The following is a 26,505-nucleotide window of genomic DNA, read 5'->3' on the forward strand; positions in this document are numbered from 1 at the left end:
GCTTTCCGCTCTCTGATTGGAGTGCGGTGGCGGTTGGTGGAGCTCAGCGATTGGCTGCTGCTTTTTTCCCGCCCCTTCCTGATTGGGCAACGCCAATGCTTCCTACGTGGCCGATTCTGAATGTGGACCACGCTCCCCAGTGCCGAGGGCATCAAGGGAGTTCGCGTCTTAAAGGGGCCGCCGCAGTAGAGCGCTTAGCCATGCTGGTTTTTGCAAAGGGTAAAGTAAAGCATCGCGAATGTGCCGTGTGGAAGCTGAATGCTTCTTTCGCACGGGCTCAATGCGGCAGCTGAGAGTATATAATAAATAATAATAACAATGATAATGTGCTTCGTTACATGAACATTAATCCCAGCAGCAAAAATAATAAAAATTAAGTGCCCTGTTTTATAATTAGGCCAGGTAGAATGAGGCTTTGGGGACTCCTAAATGCACAATGTGGGGGGTGGCCTGCACTTTGGAACTCCCTGCCTATTGAGACAAGCAGGCGTCTTACTGAAAACAATCCTGTTTAGACAAGCGAAATTTGAGAAGAAAGAATAAAAGCTTTTAGAGGAGTGTTATGCTTGTTGCGGGAGGGAGGCAGTAAAATAAATAAATGAAAACCCATCAACTCTGCCTCGAGTTGCACAGTCGGCTCTATACCTAGTATTCCGCCGCAGTCGAATGTATAAACTCAGTCCTGCATTCCTAAATTTCCACAGGTCGCCTTGTTCTGCTTTCGTCTGCTTAGCTGCCAGCGACACAGATCTAGGCAGAAACAGCCTCTCCATAAAGAAGTTCCGTTGGAAAACTGCCCCGAGATGTAAAATAATAAATAACAAATAAAGTTTTTTAAAAAACACAACCAGCACAAAAATAACCAGCACAAAACTTCCATCTAGCAAGTCTGAATCATACGAGCGTTGTCATGGGAGGGGTGTTTCTAGGATCAAGGGCAAACTGTCAAGCCCCCCACCCACCCCCGCTACTATTTTGCTATTGCCAGGAGGTGCAAAGTTGTCAGTGTAATGAAAGGCGGCATATAACTTAACTTAATTAAAATAAAATAAAATATGGCGCGACATTATTATAATATAATATAATATAATATAATATAATATAATATAATATAATATAATATAATATAATATAATATAATATAATATAATATAATATAATATAATATAATATAATATAATATAATATAATATAATAAATGCCACTGCAAGGACAGGATACTGGACTAGACAGGCCTTCGACGTCTCCTGTTCTTAACATGAGGCCCTCGCGCGCGCCGGGGTGCATTGTGGGTGCTGTAGTTCCCCGGCCGCCTGGCGCAGGCTCTCCGCGTCACGGCGGCACTACAAGCCCCATGCGGCCGCGGGGAGGAGGAGGCGCTCAGGTGAGGAGGGAGAGGCCGGCTTCCCTCACCCCCGGAGCAGCCAGCCCCGAGGTCGCTTCCATGGGGCCGGCAGGCAGAGGCAGGCGGAGCTGAAAGGGGGCAGCCGCGCGGGCGGGGCGGAGGGCAGGCAATGCGGAACCGGGGGGAGTGCGCCGCCCTTCTCTGCAGGAGGCTAGTTGGGGCGGAGGGGACGCGGCACGTGCACAAACGCGCCCAGCGTTGCAGCAGCAAAAGCATTAGCAGCAAAAGCAACAAGATGACCGAGGAGGCGAAGAAGCTGGCCGCCTGGGCTGCGGTGAATAACCACGTGCAGGTGGGGAACCTCCTTTTGGCTTTGGCTTTTTGCAAAGTTCCCGAAGTTACCAGCAGGCTGGGGGAGCCAGGCGCGTTTGCTTGCACCAGAAATGTAGGATCCCATCTAAAATGTTGGGGGTGTGGGTTTTGTGTACATTTCCTCGGCTGTGATTTTGGAGGACAGCGGTTGTAGGACTACTGCGACGTGTGTGTGTGTGTGGAGAGAGAGAGAGATACGCACGCTCAAAAGTTTCATCCTAGAATTCATAGAATTTCATCCCATAGAATTGTAGAGTTGGAAGGGACTCCGAGGGTCACATGCATGCCCTTGTATTTCATAAAATTGATTTGCCACTTCATTATGGTTCTGTTTAGACTCTTAAGCCCCACGTTGGAGGAAAAGATTGCTGCATTGCACGGGGTTGGACTAGATGACCGTGGGGGGTCCCTTCCAACTCTACAACTCTATGATTCTGTTATTGGAACAAATCAAACAAACAAACAAAACCCTCAAAGCAGTATGAAAAGATGCAAGAAAACTCAGAAAAATCAGCAACCACGCTTTAAAGAGTACAAAAGTTAAAATGCTAAAATGGATTAAAATGCACCTCGACTTTCTAAGCATCTGTGTAAACAAGAGTGTTTTAGAAGGTGCTTAAAAGAATGCAGTGCCTGAGGGCATTTGCTTGATCTCAGTCTTGTTAATATCCCAGGAATTGTATGTTTGGCTTGGACCTAAAGCAGTAAAGCACTCAAAAGTTTTGTTTGTTCACAGCTAGGAACTTTTGCAATGCATGTTGGCTAAGTCCTGCTGAACTTCATGGTTACACTTTCAGGTATTTCATAATGCTGTTAAATACACACTTGAAACAGGTAATTCAAAATATATACCATACGGACAGTCATCAGATAAGTAGCAGAATTATGTATTAAATACAATGGTGAAGTACAGTATTTAACAGTACATGCTAGTTTTTAATGTAAGGAAATTAATAAATATGACTTCATACTTTTTTCCATCTGCTTAGTTTTTAACATAGAAGGGTGCTTTTTAGCTTTTAAATCAAAGCATGTTTTATTTTACTGGGGCCTATCTTACATGGGATGTCTTTCTGCCTCCTTAAAACCAATACCATGGTTCAAGGATTGGGAACCTCTAGTCCAGCCCTCTGTATGTGGCCCTGCTACTTGGTTTGATGGGAGTTGGGAGTCCAGCCGTACCTGGAAGGATACAGGGTCCACACCTGTGCCATAGATTATCAAGTTTTCTAAAAGTTGCCACTTTTTGCGTATGCTAAATACTCTCTAGTAAAATCAAGCCATGTGGTTTCTAAGTTGACTAAATAAGAACAAAATATCTGTCCTTTTTCTTTAGAATAATCAAGTCCTTGGAATTGGAAGTGGGTCTACAATTGTTCACGCTGTGCAGAAATTGGGTATGCATTTCCGCTATTCTTTTTGTCAGAAATTACGTTTCACTTATTTAAACTTCCAGAGTCTGTTCTAAACAAGTGTACCTAGTTCTACCTGCCAAACAGCTAGCCCGGTATATGGTATATGTGTGTAACACAGTTTTCTTCAGTCTGGTGATCTCCAGAGGCTTGAGTTATTTATTAAATTTGTATACCGCCCTTCATCTGAAGATCACAACACAAAAACACAAGAGCACAAAATACATAATAAAAGAAACCAGTAACTCCCACAAACACAGTTAAAAGGGCACCCAGCTCTACCTCTCTTTTAAATCAGAACCAGTGAAGGTGGTGAAGGTCCTGGGTGAGTGTCTGGAGGCGGTTGGAGGGTGGATGGCAGCTAACAGATTGAGGTTGAATCCTGACAAGACAGAAGTACTGTTTTGGGGGAACGGGGCAGGCGGGTATGGGGGACTCCCTGGTCCTGAATAGGGTCACTGTACCCCTGAAGGACCAGGTGCGCAGCCTGGGAGTCATTTTGGACTCACAGCCGTCCATGGAGGCACAGGTCAATTCTGTCTCCAGGGCAGCTGTCTACCAGCTCCTTCTGGTACGCAGGCTGAGATCCTACCTCCCGCAGACTGTCTCGCCAGAGTGGTGCATGCTCTGGTTATCTCCTGCTTGGACTACTGCAATGCGCTCTACGTGGGGCTACCTTTGAAGGTGACTCGGAAACTACAACTAATCTAGGATGCGGCAGCTGGACTGATGGCTGGGAGTGGCCGCCAGGACCATCTAACACTGGTCCTGAGAGATCTGCATTGGCTCCCAGTACATTTCTGAGCACAATTCAAAGTGCTGGTGCTGACCTTTAAAGCCCTAGGTCCAGTATACCCGAAGGAGCGTCTCCACCCCCATTGTTCTGCCCGGACACGGAGGTCCAGCGCCGAGGGCCTTCTAGCGGTTCCCTTATTGAAAGAAGTGAGGTTACAGGGAACCAGGCAGAGGGCCTTCTCGGTAGTGGCGCCCGCCCTGTGGAACGCCCTCCCATCAAATGTCAAGGAAATAAGCAGCTATCCTATTTTTAAAAGACATCTGAAGGCAGCCCTGTTTAGGGAAGTTTTTAATATTTAATGCTGTATTGTTTTTAACACTCGATTGGGAGCCGCCCAGTGTGGCTGGGGAAACTCAGCTAGATGGGCGGGGTATAAATAAATAATTTATTATTATTATTATCATCATCATCATCAGACAAAGGCCTGGTTATAGAAAAACGTTTTTGCCTGGCTCCTAAAGATATGTAATGAAGGTACCAGCTGAGTCTCTCTGGGGAGGGTGTTCAACAGCAAAGGATCCAGAAGTAGCCCTAAGCTGCGTACCTTCTCCTTCAGAGGGCGTGTAACCCCATCAAGAGCAGGCCACTTCTCACCCATCCAGTCTAGGGAATTGCCCACTAACAGTGCCTCGGTCTAATCTGGATAGAGCTTCAGCTCTTTGGCTCTCATCCAGTCCATTACTGAAGCAAGGCACTCTCACTGCCTCACCTGCGGACGTAAAGGAGAAATAGAGCTGACTGTCTTCAGCATATAGCAGACAGCGCACTCCGAAATTTCGGATAGCCCCACTCAGCAGTTTCATGTAGCTCTTAAGCAGCACAGGGGATAAAATTTGGAACACAACTCCCATCAGCCGGCCATCAGGACACCTTTACCGGCTGGGGCGGATGATAGGTGTGATATGTGATTATCTAGTGAGGTAGCTGCATGCACAAAGCTTCTGGAGCCAGTGTGGTATAGTGGTTAAGAGCGGTAGACTCCTAATCTGGGGAACCGGGTTCGCGGCTCCGCACCTCCACATGCAGCTGCTGGGTGACCTTGGGCTAGTCACACTTCTCTGAAGTCTCTCAGCCTCACTCACCTCACAGAGTTTGTTGTGGGGGAGGAAGGGAAAGGAGAATGTTAGCCGCTTTGAGACTCCTTCGGGTAGTGATAAAGCGGGATATCAAATCCAAACTCTTCTTCTTCTTCTAGAGCAGCCTAGCGTCCTTCAGATGTTTTGGATTACAACAATTGTCAGCCTCAGCCAGGTTGCAAAGGCTGCCGTATGTTGTTAATTTAGAGGACTTTCGAAAAGGTGACGATGAGTTTACATAAATGATACACAGCTGAAATATAGAGGTTCCCCCGACACTGTTTCCACAAGGACCGATAAGTGCAAAGGATTAAGGTCCCAGCTGTGGATAAGATTCCAGGATGATTATGTTAAACTTTCATAAAGCACGGTTATCGTATCGTTTCCATGTGAAGCGGCTGCCAAACTGCAAGTTGCACGGTTGTGACTTGAATCAAATCTCTGTGTGGTCTGCTGAGGCCTCTGGGTTGTGATCCTGGATAGAAGCTAGTTGAATCTTGAGATATGGTACGCTTCCTGATGTTTCTCTGGTTAACAGAACATGCTAAGAGCTGAAGAGATGTAGCCTTCAAGGAAACTGCTCAGGAATACTTGGAACAGATGTACGATTCTGAGAGGTTGGAGGGCTCAAAATGCTGCAGCACCACCCCAATGAATGCAGTGCCCTTGTATTGCCCTCATGACAACTGGAAGGGAGCAGCAGGAACCTGCACAATTGGGGCTAAATACCTGGCAGTCCTAATTCAAGTGGTATATGGCTTTTCTGCCCAAGCATGCATGGAAGGAACCTCCTCTAGCAGGTCCAATTCCTCGGTTCCTTGAAATAAAGCAATACCTTTGAATGACCGAACCCAAAGGGTGCTCATCAATGACTCCTCTTCATCCTGGAGAGAAGTGACTAGTAGGGTGCCACAGGGTTCTGTCTTGGGCCCAGTCTTATTCAGCATCTTTATCAACGACTTGGATGATGGGCTTGAGGGCATCCTGAGCAAGTTTGCAGATGGCATCGAATTGGGAGGGGTGGCTAATACCCCAGAGGACAGGATCCAACTTCAAAATGACCTTAACAGATTAGACAACTGGGCCAAAGCAAACAAGATGAATTTTAACAGGGAGAAATGTAAAGTACTACACTTGGGCAAAAAAAATAATGAAAGGCACAAATACAGGATGGGTGACACCTGGCTTGAGAGCAGTAGAAGTGAAAAGGATCTAGGAGTCTTGGTAGACCACAAACTTGACATGTCAACAGTGTGATGCAGCAGCTAAAAAGCCAATGCAATTCTGGGCTGCATCAATAGGCGTATAGCATCTAGATCAAGGGAAGTAATAGTACCACTGTATTCTGCTCTGGTCAGACCTCACCTGGAGTACTGTGTCCAGTTCTGGACACCACAGTTCAAGAAGGATACTGACAAGCTGGAACGTGTCCAGAAGAGGGCAACCAAAATGGTCAAAGGCCTGGAAATGATGCCGTATGAGGAACGGCTTAGGGAGCTGGGTATGTTTAGCCTGGAGAAGAGAAGGTTAAGGGGTGATATGATAACCATGTTCAAATATATAAAAGGATGTCATATAGAGGAGGGAGAAAGGTTGTTTTCTGCTGCTCCAGAGAAGCGGACACGGAGCAACGGATTCAAACTACAAGAAAGAAAATTCCACCTAAACATTAGGAAGAACTTCCTGACAGTAAGAGCTGTTCGGCAGTGGAATTTGCTGCCAAGGAGTGTGGTGGAATCTCCTTCTTTGGAGGTCTTTAAGTGGAGGCTTGACAGCCATATGTCAGGAATGCTTTGATGGTGTTTCCTGCTTGGCAGGGGGTTGGACTGGATGGCCCTTGTGGTCTCTTCCAACTCTATGATTCTGTGACCTCTGGATTGGGATTGGCTGAGCAGTACAGAGAGCTGATTGGCAGAAATATCTCCAGAGCGTCTCTGGAGTTCAAATGGTAGTATAACATGTATGTGGGACAGGAAAGAGCATGTGGCCTTGAAATTTGGGTGCTCTTTTGTTTTGTTTGTCCTTGGGAGTCCTGTTCCCCGGTAGCCCTGGTTGGAAGAGTCAACTGCTGCTTTAGCTGAGTAGTGATGAATGTTAACACCAAATGACAAAGCTCATGGGTGAGAAAAGGGCCATCTTCAGAAGAACAGCAATGCTAGCTAGCTTTTCCATGATTGCTGCTAACCAGAGTGGTCAGAAAATTTCTTCTTATTTCTTGATGGCTATCCTCCATCAGTTGTATCACCTTCAAGATGGTTTTCTCAATCTGTAGCAAGTTGTTTGAAGAATCTTTTCTGAACTTGTGAGTAAGGTAGTAGCTTCACTTGCAATTTGTTCAAGGTAGGAGCTGTAAAAACTGGTATGTTCACTAAACTTTGCGGCATTAGCTAACTGCTAACATGCTGCTAACTGGAAATACCTTTTGCTTCATTTGCTGTGCAGAAATGACACGGGTAATTAGACTTTTCATCAGAAATTGGAAGTGGGAATTTTTCTCCATTTGGCAGAAACCGTAAATTTCAGGGGCCAAAACGTTCGAGAGCTAAGCTGTTCGAAAACCAAGCTTTTGGCCCCCGAAGAAAATTTCTGACCATTCTGGTTAGCAATGGCCATTTCCTTCCTGCTTCCTTTTGCAAGCGGAATGAAACACAATACAGTCGTACCTTGGAAGCTGAACGGAATCCGTTCCGGAAATACGTTCGACTTCCAAAACATTCCAAAAATAGTTCGCAAACCGGAACAGTCACTTCTGGGTTCGCGGCGTTCGTGGGCGAAAACGTTCGAGAGCTAAGCTGTTCGAAAACCAAGGTACGATTGTAACTGAAAAATAAATGAATGAATTAACTAGTTTAAGCAGGAATATTTTAATATGGGTGCATGACTCTTTCTGGTCTGAGTATGCATTTAACAAAGCAATTTCCCCCCACAGCTGAGAGAGTGAAGCAAGAGAATCTCAACATAGTCTGTATACCTTCGTCTTTCCAGGTAAAATCTTCCCCTTGACATCTCCGTTTTTTAAAGAGCCAGATCTTCTGTTTACATCTTGATCAGCCACTCAACAGCTACGAGGCTGTTTTCCAGTATGTAAGCAGCTGAATTAAGGTTATTTGTACGATAGCTTTCTGAACTGATCTCGTGTGCACCTATATCCCAGGTCCCGTTAGGACTCCACTTCTGACTTCCTTACGAAAATCTATATGCCATTACAGAGGTAGTAACAATATCCCTTGTGGTGTCTTGACCACGGGGAAACTGTCTTGTCTCCCAACAGTGAGTTGTACTTGTCAGTCATCAAGGCAGTGCGCTGGAAAGGCATTGCTATAATTTGCTTTGTTTCTTTTTTCCATTAATTGCTGAAAGGATGCTACATCTTAATGCCCCTCCCGAGATTAGAGCTCTGAACATGACACAGCAGCGCTACTTGCAACCCTGACCATTTTTTAACTGTGCGCTGAACTCACCTGAGGTCACAGCCTAGCAACTGTTGGTTTCTTAGCAACTAATACCAAATTGCCTTCGTGTCTGGAGTCCGAATTTCCAGATCATTAGACGGTTGGTGCAGTAAGGCTACATTCAGCTGGGCGACATAATAATGTTCTTTAATGTTCATTCCCATAATAACGTTCATTTCCATGTGTGAATAGGATGTTTGAATGGCCACCTTAGGTGTTCCTTTTGGGACTGGAAGGTGGGGTTTGAGTAAATATCCAAGTTCTGTTTATTCAAAAGATCTAGCATGCATTTACATGCTTCGTTATCCTGTTGAAACAGGTAATCTGATGGGTGAGACCTGCAAGGCGGCTAAACACTGGAATATCAGTTTTGAAATGTGGCTGTGTATCTAGTACAGAGCAGGCTTTCTTGGTTCATGGGGTTATATGGCTAGTTGTAAGAATCAACTGACAATATTTGGTTCTCCCAGCAATGGAATTTGCTTCGAAGGAGTGTGGTGGAGTCTCCTCCTTTGGAGGTCCTTAAGCAGAGGCTTGACAGACATATGTCAAGAATGCTTTGATGGTGTTTCCTGCTTGGCAGGGGGTTGGACTGGATGGCCCTTGTGGTCTCTTCCAACTCTATGATTCAATATTAAGCAATTTCGTACTGGGAAAGGTAGCCTGTAAAAATATCTTTCAACTGCATTAAGCCTTGATTTTACAAGAGTGTTTCCTGGGGCTGGAGTTACTAGGAGCAACAGGTAGCACCCCACACCCTCCAGATGTTTTGGGACTACAATTCCCACCATCCCTGACCACTGGTCCTGTTAGCTAGGGATGATGGGAGTTGTAGTCCCAAAACATCTGGAGGGCCAAGTTTGGCCATGCCTGGATTAGGTGCTGCCCAGGTTGCTTTTGTTAAATATGGCATAGCTGTCAAAAAAAGATGTGCTCAGAGGAGCATCTCCAACTGTTGCTTATATTATATTATTGCATTTTAATACTTCTGTTGTAAGCCGCCCAGAGTGGCTGGGGAAACCCAGCCAGATGGGCGGGGTATAAATAAAAAAATATTATTATTATTATTATTATTGTCAGGGTTGTTGCGACTACTCTTGAGTAACGACCCTCCGCATGCTTGTCTTTCAGAAGTTTTTATTAGTGCATATTATTTACAGTGAAGTGAGCTGCTGCTTTCATGTCTCATCAGTCCGGATCAGAATCTGGCACTGCCCCCTTTCGTGATCTGGACCAACATAAGAGTCGTGGGACTGCGAACCTCCTCCCCTTTCTCCTCCTCCTTAATTCCGGTGTCGGGGGGGGGGGAAGGTCTCCGGCCCGTCTGAGTCCCCTCCTCTCTTTCCCCCTCCCTCTCTTCCTGCCTGTGGAGCAGGGGCTCTTGGATGTTGCCAGAGCCTGAGCACTCCCTTTCCGTCTCCTAACTTTCCTCATCCGCCCCTTCGCTTTCCTGACTGCTTGGAGATGGGCTGCTTCTGATGGGGGGGGGCTGTTCTCTATAAGCCCTTCCCCTTACAATTATTATTATTATTATTATTATTATTACACTCAAAATGTACTGCTGGTATGCAGAGTTACAGGTATACATGCCACAGTGCATTAATACCGGAGTCCAGCAAATCATTTTAAGAAATCCCGGCCTTTTCTAATCCTCATGGAATATGACCTTGCTTGCAGAGGGGATGGGGCCAAACCTAATAAATACACAGGTTTAGGATTACAGCTGCCATTCAGTTGCATTGATGCGAACCTTGTGCAACACTTTTAATGCAAGTATCTTTCATAGTCTGTTGAAATACTAAATGGGTATTCCAAGTCAGACCATTCGTCTGTCTAGCTCAGTATTGCCTGCACTGGTTTGGTAGCATCTCCAGGGTTTCAGGCAAAGTTACGGCAGATTAAATTTGGGAAATTTTGCATGCAACGCATGGGCTCTGCTATTACATTTGTGCTGGTTTGACGTCAGAGATTCCATGTTCGTGTTGTTTCTGAGAGGGCTGTTCTGATCTCTTACAGAATTTGGTGGGTTTTATATCTGCCTGGCTTGTTAATGAAGACGAGAACTTGAGGGTGCAAAGGCTTTAACACTCCTTCATTGTGGGAGAAATGAGTCTTTTCTTGGTTGAAAACCCGCTTTTGTTGGATCAAAATAGCATGCTCCTGAAAGACTAACATTCGCTCAATTATAGCACAGTTTCTTAACCACTAATTTGTATCACAGCTGCTAATGAACATGTCAAAATGACTCTGATTCCTCCCCTATAAAATCTGGGAAACAATTTTGGCTTTTACTTTCCGTTTAGGCACGTCAGTTGATTCTGCAGAACGGCTTAACCTTAAGTGACTTGGATCGACACCCTGAGGTAAAAGATTTGGATTTTTTCCTGTGCTCTTCAGCAACTGTTCCTGTTCAGTTCCCATGCAACACTGCTCTTCGTCTTCTCAGTGCAGTGGGAACCTTGGTTCTCAAACTTAATCCATTCCAGAAGTCCGTTCGACTCCCGAAACCGTTCGAGAGCCAAGGCGCGGCTTCCGATTGGCTGCAGGAGCTTCCTGCACTCAAGCAGAAGTTGGACATTTGGCTTCCAAAAAAGTTTGAAAACCGGAACTCTTAATTCCGGGTTTGGGGCGTTCAGAATTTTGTCCGGATTTGAAATATGGCAACCCTAGTCCTTGAGTCTTGAGCTGTTTATAAGACTTTGTAGGTCAAAACCAGCACTTTCAATTGGGCCCAGTGCTGTTGGGCCAAGATTGGATTGATGTCCTCAAACCGTCTTGCCCCGCTGAGCAACCTGGCCGCTGAATTCTGCCCCGGCTGAAGTTTCTGAACCATCTTTCAGAGGCAGCCCCACGTATAACATATTGCGGTAATTTAACCTGGAGGTTACGAGAGCACAGACGGCAGAAGTTAGGCTATCCCTCTCCAGATAGGGCCGTAGCTGATGGAAGGCAGTCCGCACCACAGAGGCCACCCTGATCCTCATGCCTCAAATAGCACACCAGGGACACAAGAAACGATACTTCTCTTTTATGAAGCAAGGGCCCCTTTCTTTGAGGAAGGGCGGGTTGCTGTGTCCAAGTGTCCCTGTCTTTCTTTCTCTTGAACCGTTTTCTTGATTCGGGCAATAAAGGTACCTCTGGGAAAGTAATAGGCTGTTAGCAAAGTCTCTAATCCTACAAGAGAGCCTCCCAAAACTATGTCCTCCCATAAGAAGGAACTGTATTGAGGAATTGCCCTCCTGTGTTAGAGATCCACCTGTGTTTGTAGTAGCTTTTACTACTGGCATAGTTTTTACGCCAATCCTTTCCAGGATCTCAGACCTGTTTACTTGCCTAGCAACCAGTGTTCCTCATAGTAAGGAAAAGGAGCAAAGGATGAGGGCCTTCTCGGTAGTGGCACCCACTCTGTGGAACACCCTTCCACCAGATGTTAAGGAGATTAGTAACTATTTAACCTTTGGAAGACATCTGAAGGCAGCCCTGTATAGGGAAGCTTAATGTTTAATATTTTATTATGTTTATGTCGGAAGTTGCCCAGAGTGGCTGGGGCAACCCAGCCACATGGGTGGGGTAAGAAGGAAGGAAGGTCCTGAAAGCAAGAGGGCCAAGAATGAATGAGTGTTCAGAGGAGAGCAGAAGCCAAGACAGTTGCCCCTCTCTATGATTTGGGCCACTTGCCATCAATTGCTAGGTCCCAGAAGACAGCCATAAATAATTCTACATATCCCTAATATATTGGAACTTCTTGTGGGTTTGCAATTTTTAACCTGCTTTGGGAGCCCACCTTGACTAAAAAGCAATGTATAAATGTATCGTGGTAACCAGCCTTGCAGGCGTTTCCCCTATTTGCAACCCTGGGTATTTATGTAGAAGCCTGAGATTCCTGAGATAAGGAACGGCTTAGGGAGCTGGGCATGTTTAGCCTGGAGAAGAGAAGGTTAAGGGGTGATATGATAGCCATGTTCAAATATATAAAAGGATGTCATATAGAGGAGGGTGAAAGGTTGTTTTCTGCTGCTCCAGAGAAGCGGACACGGAGCAACGGTTTCAAACTACAAGAAAGAAGATTCCACCTAAACATTAGGAAGAACTTCCTGACAGTAAGAGCTGTTCGACAGTGGAATTTGCTGCCAAGAAGTGTGGTGGAGTCTCCTTCTTTGGAGGTCTTTAAGCGGAGGATTGACAGCCATATGTCAAGAATGCTTTGATGGTGTTTCCTGCTTGGCAGGGGGTTGGACTGGATGGCCCTTGTGGTCTCTTCCAACTCTATGATTCTATGATTAATTGCTCAACCTTGTGGTTACGTCAAGCTGCATCCCACTTTCTCTGTCTCCAGAGTTGCTGACCCCTTGCCCTTGCGCCGTGATCCAGTCTCAGAGCTGCATGGGTGCCGTTGTCACTCCAGGGGCTTCTCCTTGGAGATGTTGACCCAGACTGCCCTTTCTTTATGAATGGGATTAGTTTTGAGGTGCCAGAGATTTACACCTGGAAAGAAAGATTATGGAGGGAGCTTGTTGGCTGACTTGCGAGTCCAGCCTAGGTGGGATTCTGTTCAGCAGATGGTGCTTCTGAGTCACTGGGATTTGGGTTATAGTTTTAGTTGTTTCCTGAAATAGACTCAAGGAAGGCTTTGGGAAGCAACAGCAGGAGCGAGTCCAAGTTCGTAGGAAGAGATAACGCTTGATCTAAAAGGCCCTGCGTGGTGTGGCCACAGACATCTACTAAAACTCCAAGGTTGGTGGTTTGAATCCCTGCGACGGGGTGAGCTCCCGTTGCTCTGTCCCAGCTCCTGCCAACCTAGTACCCTGTTTCCCCTATTTTAAGACGTAGTCATAAAATAAGCCATAGCAGGATTTTTAAGCATTCAAGGAATATGAGCCATATCCTGAAAATAAGACATAGTGATAGGCGCAGCAACAATGCCGGCCGCAGCAGGAGGAGGAAAAAAATTTAAAAATCCCCTGATAATAAGCCATAGTGTGTGTTTTTGAGGGAAAATAAATATAAGACGGTGTCTTGTTTTCAGAGAAACATAGTAGTTTGAAAGCATGCCAGTGCAAGTAGATAAATAGGTACCGCTGTGGCAGGAAGGTAAATGTCATTTCCTTGTGCTCTGGTTTCCATCACGTTGTCCCGTTGCACCAGAAGCGGTTTAGTCCTGCTGGCCACATGACCCGGAAAGCTGTCTGTGGACGAACGCTGGCTCCCTCGGCCTGAAAGCGAGATGAGTGCCACAACCCCATAGTCGCGTTTGACCGGACTTAACCACCCAGGGATCGTTTACCTTTTACCTTTACTAAAACTCCTGCCATTCAGCAGGCAACAGTCAGTATTAAAAATTCCCCAGGTGCCAGGCATATTTTGCATCTAGTGCAGGTCCAACTGCGACCACGTGGAGATCTCTGCATGCAAGGTTGGCGACGGGCAGAATTCAAAGTGCTGGCTATGACCTACATAGCACTAAATATCTTAGGCACAAGCTATCTGAAAGACTGCAGTCCCTCATACAAACCTGCCTGGGTTCTGAGGCCCTTCTCTTGGACCCGCCACCCTCCCAGTCATGCTTGGTGGGGGCATGGGACAGGGCCTTCTCAGTGGCTGCTCCCAGACTCTGGAACTCCCTCCTTAGAGAAGTGAGACTGGCTTCCTCCTTGCAGTTCTTCCGCTGGCAGGAGAAGACCTTCTGGAACCTGGCTGCTTTTAATGAAAGGGCTGGTGCTGTGCTGTTTTACTGTAAATCCTTGCTGTGCTTTAAGCAGATTTAATATATGCACATTGTTTTAATTTTGCCGATGTTTAATTGTTTTTAATTATTGATTTTTCTAGTAGTTCTTGCCTTCATCAGTAAGAAGCCATGAGTCCTTTCAGGGGAAAAGGTTGGGTATAAATAAACATAAATTATGGCTTAGGCCCCAGAGACTTGAAGGGGCTCTGTTTCTGTCTACCCACACATTAAAGCAGCATTTCCCAGTTGGTGGTCCCCAGACCCCAGGGGGTCTGCACAGTGTTCACATAACAAAAACTACCATAGAGATACCATTTTTTTCAAAAGGAGGGGGCCCATGGGACGCAGGTGGCGCTGTGGGATAAACCACAGATCCTAGGGCTTGCTGATCAGAAGGTCGGTGGTTCAAATCCCCGCGACAGGGTGAGCTCCCGTTGCTCGGTCCCAGCTCCTGCCAACCCAGCAGTTTGAAAGCACCTCAAAGTGCAAGTAGATAAATAGGGACCGCTACAGCAGGAAGGTAAACGGCATTTCCGTGTGTTGCTCTGGTTCACCAGAAGCGGCTTTGTCATGCTGGCCACATGACTGGAAACTGTATGCTGGCTCCCTCAGCCAATAATATGAGATGAGCGCGCAACCCCAGAGTCAGTCACGACTGGACCTAATGGTCAGGGGTCCCTTTACCTTTAGGGGGCCCATGGCTTGGCTTTAGTAAAACAGGGTCTGCACTACTTACGTAGCTAATTGGGAACCCCAATTTATGGCTCTTTTACAGCCACTTTTTCAATATCACCTGACTTGTGTTTTTGGCTATTGTTGCCCCATCATAACGCAGCTATTGCTGTTCTTTATGGGTGGGTTTTTTGTTTTGTTTTTATTTGCTGAATTGTTATTTGTAGGTTTGTAAGTGTCACCCTCAAAGAGCATGGTGTCCAAAATGCAGGCAATAAACACACTAAGGTTACCAGATATTTTTCAATGAATCTGGGGATCCTTTTCAACTTCAATGGATTTTGTATGGGGGCTGATGTGTAAATCCGGGAACTGTCCCCGGGAAATGGGGACATCTGGTTACCTTACTCTAAATCCCTTTCCTAAAGGATATTTATGTATGCAACAAGTGCAGCCCATGTTTTGTTAGCCCCAAAATGGAAAACGGGCGAGGTCCCAACCAAAGAAGAATGGCAACTTAAGTTGACAGAATATGCACAACTTTCAGACTTAGCGAAAACAAGAAGAACATATGTTTAAAGAAGATTGGAAAACATTTACTGAATATATGGAAAGTAATTACTGTATGTACAGCTTGAAAACGCTGGCAGCATTAAGATAAATTCAACAGTGTAAATAATTTTTGATGGATGTACGGTAATAGTGGAAAACCAATTGGTATAGTTTTTGTAAAACATGCAGAGATATAAGATATGCAAAAATGAACCATGGAAAGAGAAGGAGGGAAGTCATTGATATCTTAAGGATGTAAAATGTTTATCTGAAATTGTAAAAGAGAAAAATTAATAAAAATCATATTTTTTAAAAAAAAAAATCTTTTCTTTCCTGAAGTTGAATGTTGCCATTGATGGTGCCGATGAAGTCGACTTGGACCTCAATCTTATCAAAGGAGGAGGGTAAGAAATAATGCCTAATTAATTTACTTGCAGGTGAAAGGGCTGAGAATAAGGGTGGCAACCCTGGCTGGACCCAGTAGCTGGTAGGCTGGTGACCAGGCAAGGCTATGGAAAGCAATCATTCCCCTCCTCCAGCTTAATTATTTCTAGGCCTGCTTTTCAAAAAATTGAAACACTAGAATACCAGTTGCTGGAAAACCACAGGAGGCTGATTTGCACAGAAGCAGGGCTGGGCATTCACAGAACAGAAAAATAATTTTAATTGCTTATACAAATGCAGATGGAGATTTTAAAAATGAACAAACAAACAGCAAAAATGCCCTTGCCCTGGTGTTTGCTATGGGAATGTGTTTTTTCTGCCTGGAGGTGAGTGAGAGAGACCTTCAGGCCACAGCAATAGTTTTTGCTCAAGGTTGGCTGAGCAATGGAAAGAGCTGATTGACAGAAACGGTTACAGCAGTTCTAATGGAAGACTAGGGAGTGCTCAGGAAGAGCAGGAAATAGTGTGGTTTTCTTGGTGGGGGGGTTATATTTGGGGGGGATTTTGCAATGGGACAGTGCCCCAGTTGTCCTAAGCTGACCAGCCTCCACTGGCCTGGATTAAATAACTGCATTGATATCTAGGGCTCCCGGATTCTATAGATAGACTTCCTTCCTAAGCCTTCAGTTGCTAAATCCTTAGTTGACTTCTGATCAGTCTGGGCAACTGGGTTTGTGTTCTGCTCTCTTTTTTCCTCCAGGGGCTGCCTGACGCAGGAGAAGATAGTCGCTGGCTATGCAAAAAGCTTCATTGTCATTGCTGATTATAGGTAAAATATGCTGGCGACTGACTGTTTGGTGCTTTTTCCAGGAGAGGGAGAGAGAGAGAGAGCTATATTCAGTCCTAACATACAGTGGTGCCTCGCAAGACGAATTTAATTCGTCCCACGAGTCAATTCGTTTTGCGAAAAATTTGTCTTGCAAATCGCGGTTTCCCATAGGAATGCATTGAAATTTCTTTTTTTTGCCCATAGGAACGCATTAATTAAATTTCAATGCATTCCTATGGGAAACCGCGATTCACAAGACGAATTTTTCACCAAACGAATTCGTCTTGTGAGTCACCATCAGATCACCATCAGATCGCAAAACACATTCGTCTTGCGAAAAATTCGTCTTGCAGGGCATTCGTCTTGCGAGGTACCACCGTACCTGAAAGACTGTCTCACCCAATCAACCATTGCACATTGCAGGGGAGGACCTCCCGCAAGTTTATCAATAAGGCCCGTTCGGTAACATATTGGAATCGGGGGTGTTAGTGTCGTGACACCTATCCTTTTGTATACTGTCCCATTAAATATTATAGGGGCACTGTCTCTTGTTCCTTCTGCACTGTACTTTTAAAGCGGTGTCATACCACTTTAAGAAGTCATTGCTCGCTCACACACACACACTGTAAAAAAAAAAGGAACCTTGGGAACTGTAGTTTAAGGGTGCTGAGAGTTGTTGAGAGAGCCGTATTCCCTTCACAAAGCTATAATTCCCAGAATGGTTCATCAACCAGTCCCTCTTTTCAGGGAACTCTTCCTGTGCAACCATCTGCAAAAGAAGGGTGCATTTGTGCAATGGGTTAATTCCAGTTTTGCTTTAAACCATGTTCCTGTAGGAAAAAGTCTGAACGCCTCGGAGAGCAGTGGAAGAAAGGTATTCCTATTGAAGTCATCCCAATGGCCTATGTTCCAATTTCCAGAGCTCTGGCCAAGAGGTTTGGGGGTGTTGCAGAGCTGAGGATGGCTGTGAATAAGGCGGTAAGTATTAATTGCTGGGCAAAATTGCACCTTCTAGAGTGGTTCGCCAGAAGCAGCTTTGTCATGCTGGCCACATGACCCGGAAGCTGTCTGCGGACAAACGCCGGCTCCCTCGGCCTATAGAGCGAGATGAGCGCCGCAACCCCAGAGTTGGACACGACTGGACCTGATGGTCAGGGGCCCCTTTACCTTTACCTTTATGCATTAAATTAGGGAGTCATTATCACATGTGAATATGGTGTCTTTTCTTCTTTCAGTCCAGCAGTCCATAATTCCATATATGATGATTCCGTTTTAGAGTGCTTAAGTTTTCATTTGGACGTTGGGCTTTGTTTTCTTTCTGTTTCACTCATTTTGATTTTTGTTTCTTAAAAAAACAAATCTCTACCTATTCTCTTCGCTGCTAGGGCCCTGTCGTGACTGACAATGGGAACTTCTTATTGGACTGGAAATTTGATAATGTCCATAACTGGCGTGAAGCGAATGTGGCAATCAAGATGATACCAGGTAGGTAGTCTTGCAACAGAAGCATATTTCATGAGCGGTTGTTGTTTTTTTAAAATCACTTGTAGCTGGCATACTAACAGCTGTATAGCTGTGGAACTAAAATCCTAAAAAGTTACTCATTTGAGAGTCCAGTCCTCTTCTTTATAAATGAGGGAAAATATATGCCTAATGCCTGAATAACACTAGAGCAGAATTAAGTGCTTTGGAACTTATTTTTGCCCTTGACCGTACATCGTCCTAGTACAGTGATAAATATGAATTCTTAGAAAATATTTCTTTTACCAAAAGCCTAGTTAATGCTGTATTTGCAACTGTTAGACAGCAGGTGGCGCCATTGGTGTAGATTGCTCTATATGTGGTTATCTCAGTTCAGGGGTCAGCAAACTTTTTCAGCAGGGGGCCGGTCCACTGTCCTTCAGACGTTGTGGGGGGCCGAACTATTTTTTGGGGGGGGGGAATGAACGAATTCCTATGCCCCACAAATAGCCCAGAGATGCATTTTAAATAAAAGCACATATTCTATTCATGCAAAAACACCAGGCAGGCCCCACAAATAACCCAGAGATGCATTTTAAATAAAAGTACACATTCTACTCATGTAAAAAAACGCTGATTCCCGACCGTCTGCAGGTAGGATTTAGAAGGCGATTGGACCAGATTCGGCCCCCGGGCCTTAGTTTGCCTACCATGTTGTTCTCACATCACCTGTGTTAAGATATACAGTAGCATCATTTATTTTATTTTACTGTACTTTTTGTACCTTTATTAAGAGTTTCAATACGAATATTTTGTAAATACAGTAACAGAAAAACAACCTTTAGGCGTAGGACAAGGGCACATGTTGATAACATTGTTTTACCATGATATAAAGCAGTGATTCTCAAACTGCTTCTCTGGACCACACTTTCAGGGGGAAAATTTGTTCGTGCCACACCAAGTTTTATTTTTATTGATAGGAAATACATTGGGAAAGAAGCAGCTCCTAGCAGTGCTTGCTTCATAACATAGAATGCAACTGCTTTATAATATGAACACGAGTCATCCAGAAAGTATATAACAAAAATCATTCCCAAAATATAATTTATGAATGAGCCTCTTACATATATTTAAGTATGTATATGTACCTTAATCATAGCTGCCAAGTTATCCCTTTTTTTAAGGGATTTTCCCTTATGCTGAATAGGCTTCCTCGCGAGAAAAGGGAAAACTTGGCAGCTATGACCTTAATTGTGTATGCCAGTGATGGCCAAACCTGGCCCTCCAGCTGTTTTGGGACTACAACTCCCATCATCCCTAGCTAACAGGACCAGTGGTCAGGGATGATGGGAATTGTGGTCCCAAAACAGCTGGAGGGCCAGGTTTGGCCATCAGTGGTATATGCAAACTCAACAAAAGTTGTGAGCTCGCAGTATCACTTGATGCTCATGCCCTCATTTTGAAAAGTATTCTGCAAATAATAAAAAATGTTTCAACACTATGGTACACTATACTGCCCTGAAATGTTTTAAATGTTCCTTTGGTTGTCCTTGAATCTTCCTGCCACGCTTGTCACCCTCTCCTGCCATACACTTTGAGAACTACCAATATAAAGGATCAGTATGATAAACCAGTGTTTAGCACAATGTGCATTTCTGGTCTCATTTTTAGTTTTTAGTTTTTTAAATTAAAATATAAACAGGCCCAGCACAGGTCAGCAATTCCTTCTGCCCCCAGTGGGATGAAATTACAAACCTATGACTTGTATCTTACAAGTCCAATATTTTCAATGGTTATTAATGCTTCTATTGCATTCAGCCGTGATTTTGCTTTTCTGTTCTAGGAGTGGTGGAAACAGGCCTCTTTATCGACATGGCAGAGCGGGTTTACTTTGGCATGGAAGATGGTTCTGTCAGTGTCCGGGAGAAGCCAGTCCACTGACCAGCATCCAGCCCCCAAATCTGCTCTGCCTTCAGCCCATTGCATACAGTTTATCACTTTGGTGCCAATCTTGCCTTAAAAGCCTGTCTGTCCAGATCTTGGTGAATGAAACCAAAGGTCCAGCAGATCTCACTAATAATGGAAATGAATGTTGTTTTAAATTATATATATATTTTACTTTTTCCATGTAAATCATTTAAAAAAAACAAAAACAAAATGTGATCAATCATTTTGAGCATTTTCAACTTTTTTTTCACTTTGGTTTTTATACAAAAGATTTTACCAAAACGAATATTTTATACAGTACTTGAACCATCTGGTTGCTCAGAGTGTGTCTAGCAGGGGGAGAAAATAGAAGATGCAATTTGTGGTATTTGCATAAACACCCCCCCAAAAAAATAAAATGCATTGACGCAGAAGGGTTGTGCCCAGTTGGTACTCACAGATGCCTTATTGGAATCTCTTTCGGTTCTATAATTTATGCCTTTCAATGATTTTTACCATAACTGTTTTTGACAGAGAATGTTTAGTCTCAGTATAGAAAATTTGCTGATAATTTGTGCAGTTGGCCTCCGTGGAATTTGTATGGCATGGGATCAGCCACAGCGCCTATTCCACGCAAAAAAATGCGTACCTTTAAAATAATATATGGAATGATATACTTTGGAAATGTTTCAGCCCTCCCCCAATAATGGATGGCTGAAATTCGAGGCTGCCCAGGCATCTATCTGTACAGGTGAACATGCTCTGGGCTAATGCCCAGTTTTAACCAATTTGGGCCCAGTTGGAGTTTCGGAGAGTTCCTAGCCCTCCCTTTGCATGATTTTCACAGAATGTTGCCTCGAAACGCATCCAAAGAATGAGCCTTACTGGGAGGATTGTATTAATGTAGCAAGAGACAGGCACTTTAAAAATATATATATATAATGTGTTGTGTCTCATCTCTTAAGTGCTTCGCATGATAACCGTTTCAGAAATGTACGACTCGTCTTTTTTGTTTTAGGCACTGAAATAAAGAGCTGTAACGCCAGCCATTTGTGCGTTCGTGTTTGTTCTTAAACACCTTCCTGATCTGCCCTTTGGTCAAGGTGCCCTGTGCTGCCCCACGCTTAACAGGATCCAATCCTGTGCCCTGTTGCTTCAGGGGGCAGAAAGGAGGATAGGCCTGGCAGAAAAGGCATCCCTCTACCTTCTCCCACAAAGATTATTACTATTATTATTTTATTTCTTCTTCTTTGGCGATCACTCATAGCCGAGTAAGATTGTCTTCCATTTTAACAATGAGTCCGTAAGTGACAGTGGAGGCCAATTCTGGATCCACACATCCTTCCACAGTGGGGACATAGGTTTCCGGGCGGGAGTTGATCATCGTGAGGGTTTGCCAAGCGTGCCTTCCTCTTAGCACGTTTCTCCCTTGCGTCCTGAGTTCGAGTGCCTTCAAAGCCCATGACACCTTTGGTAAAGGCTGTTCTCCAACCAGAGCGCTCGCAGGCCAGTGTTTCCCAATTGTTGGTGTTTATACTACAGTGGAATCTCGGTTTATGAACACCTCGGTTTACGAATTTTCGGTTTACGAACGTCGCGGACCCATCTGGAATGGATTAATTCACTTTCCATTACTTTCAATGGGAAGGTTCGCTTCAGTTTATGAACAGACTTCCGGAACCAATTGTGTTCATAAACCGAGGTACCACTGTACATTTTTAAAAAAAATTGCCTTGAGACACTCTTTAAACCTCTTTTGTTGACCACCAGCATTACGCTTTCCATTTTTAAGTTCAGAATAGAGTAGTTGCTTTGGAAGACGATAATCAGGTATCCGCACAACATGACCAGTCCAACGAAGTTGATGTTGAAGAATCATTGCTTCGACACTGGCGATCTTTGCTGCTTCCGGTACACTGGTATTAGTTCGCCTGTCTTTCCAACTGATGTGTAAAAAAAATCAGAGACACCGTGGATGGAATCTTTCGAGGAGTTTGAGGTGGCATTTATAAGTGGTCCATGTTTCACAAGCATATAGTAAGGTTGGTAGTACAATAGCTTTGTAAACAAGCACTTTGGTTTCCCTGCGAATGTCCCAGACACTTTTTGTGGTCTGTCTGTCTTGTTCATGGCTGCCTCGCCTCTGCTTGATGCCCCAACTCAGTGCAACTCAAGATCCACTCAAACAATGCGCAGATCCCTCCACAAATAGGTTCAATTTGGGCCTGGGTTCCCCTGGGTTAGGGACCCAGGTGGCGCTGTGGTTAAACCACAGAGCCTAGGGCTTGCCGATCAGAAGGTCGGCGGTTTGAATCCCCACGACGGGGTGAGCTCCTGTTGCTTGGTCCCAGCTCCTGCCAACCTAGCAGTTCGAAAGCACGTCAAAATGCAAGTAGATAAATAGGAACCGCTACAGCGGGAAGGTAAACGGCGTTTCCATGTGCTGCTCTGGTTTGCCAGAAGCGGCTTTTGTCATGCTGGCCACATGACCTGGAAGCTGTACGCCGGCTCCCTCGGCCAATAATGCGAGATGAGCGCGCAACCCCAGAGTCGGTCATGACTGGACCTAATGGTCAGGGGTCCCTTTACCTTTACCTCCCCTGGGTTATCTCAGCCTGGCTCCTGACCCTTTGATAATCTCAAAAGACCGCAAGAGGGAGCTCCAAGCTAACCTATTCCTAGTCCAAAAGCCTGCAACAGCTCAGTGACGGGGCAGATCATTTCATTCTCGTTTTAAGGAAAAGGGGAGAGATGCTTCTGCAGAGTGATGCTGTTTGAAATGAAAACTCGCAGCTAGTCCTGCTCCTCCCAAAGCTTGCTAATCTGAATTCCTATGAATGCAGAGTAATAATGCTTTTGAAAAACATAACACAGTTTTTCATTTGAATTTATGTTGAAAGGTAATTGTGTGTACAGTATGTGGTCGTAACCAAGATGACTGGTTACTTCAAAGAACCCTACATTCTGTAGACTTGTGGAATATGTTCTCAGAGCAAAGAGTTTATCTTTTCAACATCTGACAAGGCTACTACTGCTAGCAAACTCTTTACCTTGCAAGGTGATAAAACTATTTTTAATTCTTTTGTTTGTGGGTGGTATGTAGATTCCCTCCTCTCTATTATGTGAGCTGCTAGCTTTGGTTACCACACAGCTTGAATACAATGGGCCTCCTGCACACAAACTCCCCACTTCCTCAGAGCGCGGTGTGTGGCTTCATTTCCAGTTTTGAACATACTGTACCTTCTTTATATTAAAAAAACCCAATGCTTCCAGAAAGATGTTTTTACAAGAACCATAAGTTTAATCTGTGTGAAAGTGCGCTTTCTAAAAAATGAATGAAATTAGCCAAAGATAAATAACATAAAGGAATACTGCCATATAGCAAGTTGGAAGATGCACTTTTTATCATTACTTTCCTAGAAGCTGAACCTAATAATAATAATAATAATAATACCGTATAGTTAAAGCTATGGTTTCCCAGTAGTGATGTATGGAAGTGAGAGCTGGACAATAAAGAAGGCTGATCACCAAAGAATTGATGCTTTTGAATTATGGTGCTGGAGGAGACTCTTGAGAGTCCCATGGACTGCAAGAAGATCAAACCTATCCATTCTGAAGGAAATCAGCCCTGAGTGCTCACTGGAAGGACAGATCGTGAAGCTGAGGCTCCAATACTTTGGCCACCTCATGAGAAGAGAAGATTCCCTGGAAAAGACCCTGATGTTGGGAAAGATGGAGGGCACAAGGAGAAGGGGACGACAGAGGACAAGATGGTTGGACAGTGCTCTCGAAGCCACCAACATGAGTGACCAAACTGCGGGAGGCAGTGGAAGACAGGAGTGCCTGGCGTGCTCTGGTCCATGGGGTCACGAAGAGACAGACACGACTAAACAACAACAACAACAACAATATTAATAATAATACCCTGTCCATCTAGCTGGGTTGCCCCAGCCACTCTGGGTGACTTCCAACACACATAAAAACATAATAAAACATAATAAGCTTCCTGAAACACAGCAAAAAGTCATATAGTTGTTTATCTGTTTGACATCTGATGGGAGGGCATTCCACAGGGTGGGTGCCACTACCGAGAAGGCCCTCTGCCTGGTTCCCTGCAGCTTCACATCTCACAGTGAGGGAACCTCCATAAGGCCCTCGGTGCTGGATCTCAGTGCTGAACGATGGGGGTGGATATGTTCCTTCAGGTATACAGGGTGAGGCCGTTTAGGGGGTCAGCACCAAGACTTTGAATTGTGCTCGGAAATGTACTCTTGTAGTGCTGAGTCACGAGAAACCCGCAGTGAATGCAGCTGAATGGATAGACTCCTGATATCCCAGTGTGCTTCATATACCAATAAGACCGCAGTTGCCCTCTCTTACAGGGTAGTCAACATCATGTCTGTCTGCCAGATCTTGCTAGGCTGCGGCAGGTATGGGGAACCGTTGGCCCTCCAGATGTTGTTGAACTACACCTCCCATCATCCCTAGTCCCCAGCTGTGCTGGGAGTCGTAGTCCATCAGTATTGAGGGCCACAGAGTCCCCGTGCCTGGCTTAAACTATGGTACTTGCATTCAGAGTAACTTAGTGCCAGGGGCCTCAGTGGGACAAAGTGTCTGTTGCCGTGGTTTATGCCATCCGTGAAGTGCATATTAACGAGGAATAACAATATGGTAGTAATGAGTAGTAATCAATTAAACGAGAACGGCAAAGTATGTTGTACACGAGTTGTCCTAATGCATGTTAGGAGAATATGAACCTCTTTTGCACCTTCTTTGAAAACCCACCATTTTCCAAAACTGTTTTGTGCCTTGTGTGGTCTTTGGTGGCAATCAATCCTGGATTTCTCTGTTGATGCAAAGCAGGTGGCCACGCAACTATACTGGAAAACAGGTGGAAGGACATCTTTGCTGGGAAATATACTATATTTCTGGTTTGCTTTGCAGTGAATTCTGTTCACTTTGGAGCAGCTAACTGCTTTCAGTTCAGGAATGTAAAAGGTGAAAAGGTAAAGGACCCCTGGATGGTTAAGGCAACTATGGGGTGTGGCGCTCATCTCGCTTTTCAAACCGAGGGAGCAGGCATTTGTCCACAAACAGCTTTCCGGGTCATGAAAATTAACTTGCCTATTGCAGTTGCCTTACTCCAGTGTCCAAAAAATGCTTTTTATCAAAAAAGTAAAAGGTTCACCTTGTCTGGAACAACTGCAGGAGCTCTATATGGGGGGAAGGTATGGATGGGCAACATTTTCCATTATTGCTATTCCACTACCATAATCCTGTTTCAGCATTTATCAGGAAACACAATGTATTTTTGAAGCACCACCAAGAATGCTGACACTGTTAGTTTCAGTGTGTATGGCCTCGGTCCAGTATACCTGAAGGAGCGTCTCCACCTCCATCATTCTGCCCGGACACTGAGGTCCAGCACCGAGGGCCTTCTGGCGGTTCCCTCGTTGCGAGAAACCAAGTTGCAGGGAACTTGGCATAGGGCCTTCTCGGTGGTGGCGCCTGCCCTGTGGAACGCCCTCCCAACAGATGTCAAAAAGGAAAATAACTACCAGACTTTTAGAAGACATCTGAAGGCAGCCCTGTTCAGGGAGGCTTTTAATGTTTAATAGATTACTGTGTTTTATTTTTCTGTTGGAAGCCGCCCAGAGTGGCTGGGGAGACCCGGCCAGATGGGCGGGGTATAAATAATAAATTATTATTATAGTATCAAATGCAGAAAACGACTGATGTTTCCCCCTGCCCATTTTCTTTTTAAAAATTTTTTAAAGAACTTTGCAATGCTATTAAAAGTTTGCCTTTTGCTCCTTGGGGTTCTGTCTTGTAATACAATGTGTAAAAGGACAGTGGCTGGCCTTGTTTGTCACAAGCACGAACATCTACAGGGAGGGGGCTTTCATGCTAGGGGTGGAGGAGAAAATTGAGCCTGTTTGCAATGAAAGGTAAATCAACATAAATAGCACTGTCTGAAACAAGATGTGAACTGAAGCACAACTATCCTTCGAGATATGTGCTACTCAAAATTTTGCAGTGCAAATCTCAAGCCAAGTAATGTGTACAGAAATACATATAGTAGAGGGTAAGTATGCATAAAAATGCATACTAGTGAAAATAATATACAGAAATGAAATATATTAATGAAGATTGCTTGCAGGAATGCATGTATTTGTCATAAAGTGCATACAAAAATGTGTTTCTTAGGAGAAATTTCCACTAAAATGCTGGTGAATTTTCATAACTAAAATTCACAAATTGCTGTGTAAATGTGGAACACTTAAATTAAGATTTGAAAAATGAGAAACAGACAACGAAAATTGACTTCTTTGTCCATCCCTAGTGTACACAAGACTGAATCAAAGTATTATTTGTTCCATTCTGCCCCTCTATTGACAAACGTAAACCTTACTCCTCAAAAGCATTGCTTCTGAAATATGTTCAGGTCACACATCGTAGAACTGCTGCAAAAGAACAGATTGATAAGTCTTGCCATACTGAAT

General features: G+C 44.6%; 1 protein-coding gene across 2 annotated transcripts; it reads left to right on the forward strand.

Annotated features, from left to right (window-relative positions):
- The first annotated feature begins 1,423 nt into the window (after positions 1–1,423).
- On the forward strand, positions 1,424–21,051 carry RPIA (ribose 5-phosphate isomerase A). 2 transcript variants are annotated; one of them, XM_035134677.2, is made up of 9 exons: positions 1,424–1,790; positions 3,054–3,114; positions 7,931–7,986; positions 10,757–10,816; positions 15,742–15,806; positions 16,547–16,615; positions 17,452–17,593; positions 18,001–18,100; positions 19,920–21,051. In XM_035134677.2, the coding sequence occupies exons 1-9, from the start codon at positions 1,515–1,517 to the stop codon at positions 20,015–20,017; spliced, it is 927 nt and encodes a 308-aa protein (XP_034990568.2). In that variant the 5' UTR covers positions 1,424–1,514; the 3' UTR covers positions 20,018–21,051. The 2 variants fall into 2 exon arrangements, with proteins under 2 accessions (XP_034990568.2, XP_034990569.2); XM_035134678.2 differs by having other exon boundaries at positions 1,429–1,697.
- The last annotated feature ends 5,454 nt before the right edge of the window (positions 21,052–26,505 follow it).

Source organism: Zootoca vivipara, chromosome 13, assembly GCF_963506605.1.
Source record: "Zootoca vivipara chromosome 13, rZooViv1.1, whole genome shotgun sequence".
NCBI lineage: Eukaryota > Metazoa > Chordata > Lepidosauria > Squamata > Lacertidae > Zootoca > Zootoca vivipara.

Coding starts and splice junctions, on each gene's coding strand:
- RPIA (XM_035134677.2), top strand. CDS start 1,515: ATGCGGAACCGGGGGGAGTGCGCCGCCCTTCTCTGCAGGAGGCTAGTT. Junction 3,115..7,930: donor TCACGCTGTGCAGAAATTGG/GTATGCATTTCC, acceptor TTCCCCCCACAG/CTGAGAGAGTGAAGCAAGAG. Junction 16,616..17,451: donor ATTGTCATTGCTGATTATAG/GTAAAATATGCT, acceptor ATGTTCCTGTAG/GAAAAAGTCTGAACGCCTCG.